This window comes from Cynoglossus semilaevis, chromosome 14 (assembly GCF_000523025.1).
Source record: "Cynoglossus semilaevis isolate Cse_v1.0 chromosome 14, Cse_v1.0, whole genome shotgun sequence".
Lineage (NCBI taxonomy): Eukaryota > Metazoa > Chordata > Actinopteri > Pleuronectiformes > Cynoglossidae > Cynoglossus > Cynoglossus semilaevis.
This window is the reverse complement of record NC_024320.1, coordinates 14,480,752-14,486,751: the sequence shown is the minus strand read 5'-3', so window position 1 is coordinate 14,486,751 and position 6,000 is coordinate 14,480,752. Positions and strand designations below refer to the sequence as shown.

General features: G+C 39.9%; 1 protein-coding gene across 5 annotated transcripts in view; it reads right to left on the bottom strand.

Annotated features, from left to right (window-relative positions):
• The window catches only part of LOC103389709 (interleukin-1 receptor accessory protein-like 1), a 185,846-nt gene that overhangs the window by 143,521 nt on the left and 36,325 nt on the right, over positions 1–6,000 (bottom strand). For 2 of the 5 annotated variants that reach the window (XM_025062794.1, XM_025062795.1), the window contains exon 1: positions 1,153–1,315. The exons of the other annotated variants lie outside the window; for them this stretch is intronic. In XM_025062794.1, the coding sequence (XP_024918562.1) occupies positions 1,153–1,190 (38 nt within the window). In that variant the 5' untranslated portion in view covers positions 1,191–1,315. Of the gene's footprint in view, positions 1–1,152; positions 1,316–6,000 lie in introns of those variants that run through there. 5 annotated transcript variants of the gene reach the window in all.

Sequence of the window (6,000 nt, the reverse complement as noted above, 5' to 3'; positions counted from 1 at the left end):
TTGACAAGTGGTTATTAGCCGGTGAAAAGTGAGGGATTCGGCCCAGCTGTCTGTCAAAGATATGATCGGAAGTACAACAGAGTAAAAGAGAATTCAGAAAACTATGTGAAATCCAGAGAGAAATAAACAGTTCTTCTAAAATCCCACAAAAGAGCTGATCCCGTTCTTTACAGTGAAGGTGCCCTCATCTGCCTCTCGTTCTTTGATTGTTTTTTCTTTCTTTTTTCCCGCCTCTCAAGCCACTGCTTCCTCCTCGTCCCTATTTCCTTCTCTGCAGATTAATCCGAAATTCAATTACATCTAAAGGAGGGTTCAGCAAGAGAAATGGGGCAGACTGTCTTCACACCCTTGGAGCTGAGCGTTAACCCCAAAGAGGAGCAACTCCTCCTCACACACGATTTCAGCTACAGTCCACCGAGGTTTTACATGTTTACCAAGGAACTGATGGATATTAAAAAAAGAACTACAGATTTTTCACTTTGACATTCATTTTTTCATTCATTTTAAAGCTCAAATTTTATGTGATTGGTGACATTTTGTTCAGTTTGTAGGAAAGTTTTTTTTTTAATTACTTAATAAAAATTAGCAGGAGAATACTTCTGTTTGTATAGGCTGTCAATTGAGGGAAATCAGAATCAGCAACACAAATATGTATTAGCAAATCACATGTACAAAAAACATTTTTACTTGTTGCATCTCTGGATTGAATAGTATTCTTTTGGCTTGGATTAAAATCAGACGATAAAATAACCTTGGTTTTATAACTAGATGGGTAGAAAATGAAGCTAATGCTGAAGTGCCAAACTTTTGTATTGTACTTACACTGATGATCATTAGGGGTCAACTGTACTGTTTTTTAATTAAACCTTGGAGCAAATCGGCCTTACAGACAGTCTAATTGAACTGGTTTATTGACTCCTCTAAAAGCAGAAAGTTGGACAGAGTGAATTCTCAGCTCATCAATTCTTGTTCCTTCTTTATCACATTTTACATGTAATCAAACTCTGAATCATACACTGAATCACACATTCACATAAGCCTTTACAAACTCAGATGACTCATTCACCGCCTCTACACGCACACACACACACACACACACACACAGTGAAATATTCCATTTTAAGTTATCCAATACCCGGCGTACTAACCAACCTCCCTGTTCCTGTGCCAAATGTCAAATTCTTCAGCATAATCTTCAAACTAATTCCACACAGCAAAGCAATCTTTTCCTCCTTTCTCCCGTGTTGGTTTCCATTTCCTCTTAGTGGGTAACAAAAGCAGCATAAATCATTCGGCGCAACACCATAGCATCACATGAATAACAACAACCACATACAGTGTGTGCGCGCGCGTGTGTGTGTGTGGGGATGTTATGTAATCCTGTGTTTTTCTCACTTGTCTCTGTGTGGTGAGAAAATGAGTGTGTGTCATTTGGAAACTGTTCAAAGAAACAGCCTGCAAATTATTATTTTTTTAACACAGCAACACTACACGTATTTAAATGTGAGACCAGTTATTTGGAGCCCAGTTATTTACAGGCCAGATCTGAATAACCACAGTTAATCCAGAATAACCTGTAACAACCTAGAAGAAAAAAAAAAAAAACGAAGATAACATTACATCTTCTGAAGCGCCCATCCTAGACAAGAGACTGAATACCTGCAAAGAACAAACTGGACATGATGTCAGGCCATCAGACCAAACAACAACTCATTGCCACAAAGATGTTGCTGTTATTTAGAAAGAAAAAAAAGGAACAGATATTTAACCCAGAGAACATCTTTCCTGTGGTGATGTACTTCAGCCTCTTTGCACAAAGTCCTGATCTAAATTCTGTGGAAAATACTAAAACTAACTAGATTACCTGGGGTGAATTGTCTGATTTTTTTTATTTATTTTCAAACTTGTCCTTAAACAAAGACAGACTGCATACTACTGAATATTAGGACTCAAAAGTTGTCATGGAGACAGATGCTGCCATAGAGACAGGAAAAAAAAACAAGTTGATATACAGAATGTCGGACTTTACACACAACTCCAGCAGCTGTCCCCTCCAGAAATTCTCCGACGACTCAGTCATTGTTGGCTGCGTGTCTGACGGGTATGAACTGGAGTACAGGTCGGTCATCAGGGACTTCGTGGACTGGTGTGAGGGCAACTCCTTGTGCCTAAACCCCAGTAAGACGCGGGAAATGGTGATCGACTTCAGGAAAAAGTCTCCCCAACCGTCACCGGTGTGCATCCAGGGCTTGGACATTGAGCTGGTGGACAGCTTTAAGTACCTGGGTGTGCACCTCAACAATAAACTGGACTGGTCCACACACACCAACGCCCTCTACAGGAAGGGCCAAAGTCGCCTCCGCCTCCTGAGGAGACTGGGGTCCTTCGGAGTGTCCAGACCCCTCCTCCGGACTTTTTATGACTCTGTGGTGGCCTCTGCCATCCTCTTTGCCGTCGTCTGCTGGGGAACAGGCAGCACTGACCGGGACAGAAAAAAACTAAACAAGCTGGTCAAGAGGGCTAGCTCTGTCCTGGGCTGCCCGTTGGACTCGGTGGAGGAGGTCGCAAGGAGCAGGACACTTACAAAACTGTCCTCCATCACAAACAATCCCACCCAACCGCTGCACCAGACTGTGGAGGACCTGCGTAGCTCCTTCAGCGGCAGGCTCCGGCATCCACAATGCAGGAAGGAGCGCTACCGCAGGTCCTTCCTCCCATCAGCCATAAGACTGTTTAACTCCTTACATTGATTACCTGCACCCTCCTCTGCCACTTTATTGTGCAATATGTATATTTTCTTGTTTATTATGTATATTTTTTCTAAAGGTTTTACTTTAATTTTGGAGTGCTTTTTGCTTCTTAGTTCTTTTTACTCTATTTATTGTGTTAACTCCTCTTCTCTCTTTTTCTGCACTGCCACTGGCTACTGTACTAGTATGTTTCCCCCAAGGGGGATGAATAAAGCCCTACTCTACTCTACTCTACTCTAGAAGTGTCAAAGGAAATCAGCTGTTTATTAATGACAATAAATAATAAATTAATTATTGAGAATTAAGTCAACCGGGTGACTGTGAACAAACAATTTCAATTTAGCGTTAGCATCATAGTTTGAGTTTCATCCCAGAGAAAGGAGCAAATTTAAGGTTATGACACGAAAAATCCCGAAAACATCCAGTGTGTTCTTCCAGCACACATTTAAAACTGTCAAAGACACTTTTTTTTTTTTACATTTCTGCAGCAGAAGACGGTAAATCATTTCTCGTCTCCTCTCCCTCCTTCTTGATCAGCAGAGCTGATGTCAATCAAAGACGGTCAGAGTTCAAGGTCTGCAGCAGATCCACGCTGAGGAGGAGACATGCTGCTGCAGCCGCTGAGTGACACGTGTAAGCCCCGTTCTTCAGGGTTTTATCTGGAACTCCTCTAACGTGAGCTACATCTCTCCCTGGGAGCACTTCACAGAAACATTCCCACAGCCAAAGGAGTTAAAGTGAAAATTCATCAAGCCAAGGTGGTGGAGAGTGGTGGAAGCGGCAGCTGATATTAGCAGGCTGCAGCGTCTGGCCTCTTTATCTCGCTCAAACACAACCTCTACTTCACGCCTAAATTTAAATCTGTGACACCGAGACTGATCTGCTGCTGAAGCAAACGCCACACTCTGCTGATGCTATTCAAGAAAGAGCAACAAAAAGTAAGAGTTTTTTTTTTGAAAGATCTCTGCTTTGTAGAAAGACCATATATTGAATACAGCTTTAGATTTCTCTTTTTTTTCTTTGATAGACCAATAAGATATCTGTACGGGTAATGTAGTACAAAAAAAACCCACTGTAATTCATCCACTATTAGTACAAACCCAGGAGCTGGGGTTTGATTTAAGCAGGAATAGAAGGGGAGTGACACATTATTAACACGAGTAAATAAATGTCTGCCCTACAGCAGCTATAATCATTAGGGCCGTAGCACATTTATCTCCCTGATTTTCTTCTCTTTTTTTTTTTAATCAACAATGCAAGAATTAACTCCCAAACAAATGCAGAACACATAAGAACCCCTCAAAAAGCACAGATTTGTTTTTCTGCCTGAAATATTACCTTGCAATATACGACGAATGATTTTATGTTAGTTGTGTTTATTTGCCTGGAAGTTTTTGATTATTGATAAAAGATGATTAGAGCTCAGTACAGATGAGGATTGAGTATTCTGCCTGTGGCCTTTCAGTTTAAAATAATGACATTTTAATAGGCTATTAGGAATATAATTTGGCTTTTTGTATAACAAAAAACGTGGGGTATAAAGGAATCTTTCTTCTCCGCCCCAAAAAGTTAGTGTACTGATTCCTCATATTTTTGTAATATGCTATTTTTATGACAGAAAATGTTTTGGTTTTTTTATATTGTTTATTTAATTTTTTTTAATTATATAAGTTATTAATGAGACAAAAAATGTCCATAATCATGATCGACATGCTTTTTTTGGCTTTTGCATTATTTAAGATAGATAGATAGATAGATAGATTGATAGATTGATAGATGTGTGTCAATGTCAATCTATTATTATTATTATTATTGTTGTTGTTGTTGTTGTTAATAATAATAATAATAACAGGGCTAGCAAATTTGGGAAATAAAAATCCTGGAACACAGTGTGAGAACAGTGTTCATTTCTCAGTGTGAAAACTGTTTCCTCTGTCTCTGCGCCTCCGTAAACGTTTAAGCACCGGACGCCAGGAAAAAGGTGAGCATACATGTTGTAGTTACAAGTGAGAGCTGGACAGCACATTTTAAATAAGCTTCTCTCACAATAACACACGACCCACATCTCCATGCAAGGCAGCCGTGATTCAATATGGGAGAGGACAAGGATTGGTTATGTCCCCAGGCCCTCCTGGTAAAGTGGCCTATAAATCAGGAAGCCAGAGCCGGGTCTCTGCAGGTCTGCAGTCCAGCAGGGAGGAAACGCAGCCGTGTTCCTGCAGCTGCGAGTAAAATGCAAAAGGTAACTCGGCAGCTGTGATGTATGGGATGTTTACGCAACGTAAAATCAATATCTTCATCATCAGACTAACTGGGGAACAGTACCATCACTGCAACTGTTACGTAAGGATATAAAGCACAGATGAAGAAAACAATAAATGAGCCAAACAGACTTGGATTTGGTTCTTATATGGTCACACGAAGATCACATTTTAACTCCAGGGAATTTAAAAAAATCCTATTCTTATAATGATTTCAATCTACTTTCAATAAATGGAATAGTGTGTTTTTCAGCTGCGTTTGATGAACAAATTAAATCATGTTGTATTACTCACTAGTATAAAGAGACCAGAGAGATACAGGGAAAATGGATGTGAAGCGTGACTGGGTTATATTAATTTAGGCTTGTGATAAAATAAACATTCCTCAGAGTTCATTTAATATTAAAAATCAAAATACTTACAATTCATATTGTAGGTGTAGGTAGATGTGCTGAATATTTTTATTAAAGTCTGTGTACAAAAATACAAAAAAATTTTTTTTTCATGCAGTGGTGTGAGTGCAAGAATTTTCCTATAAACATCAAAAAATCTGAATTTCTATGTATTTTGCCTAGAGAACCAGAACCTCCCTGTAATGTTAGTGGATAAACAACATGTTTTAACATTTGACTTGAATGCCAGTACAGACACTTGAATCAAATTATCCTAATAGTTGCTGTGGACTGCAAGTCATATCCGTCAGAAACACCACTGTGGAAGTCATAAACCCTGGTCTGTGCTGGTGGTGGTGTGTCTTAGTGAAGCTCTAATGTCACCGCATTCATCAGGACAAACTATAGCTGAGGACTCATGCTATGGAGGTCAAACCAGGACAGCAGGGTGTTTTTGGTACCGACCCTTACCAACAACAGTGAAGGGGATGTGTCTGACTATACAAGTGTCCTAATGTTGCATTGCATGTGAAATAATATTGTTAGTATGCTCAGAGGTGGTTCGAGAGCTACCCTGAAAGCCCTCTGCTGCGTGAA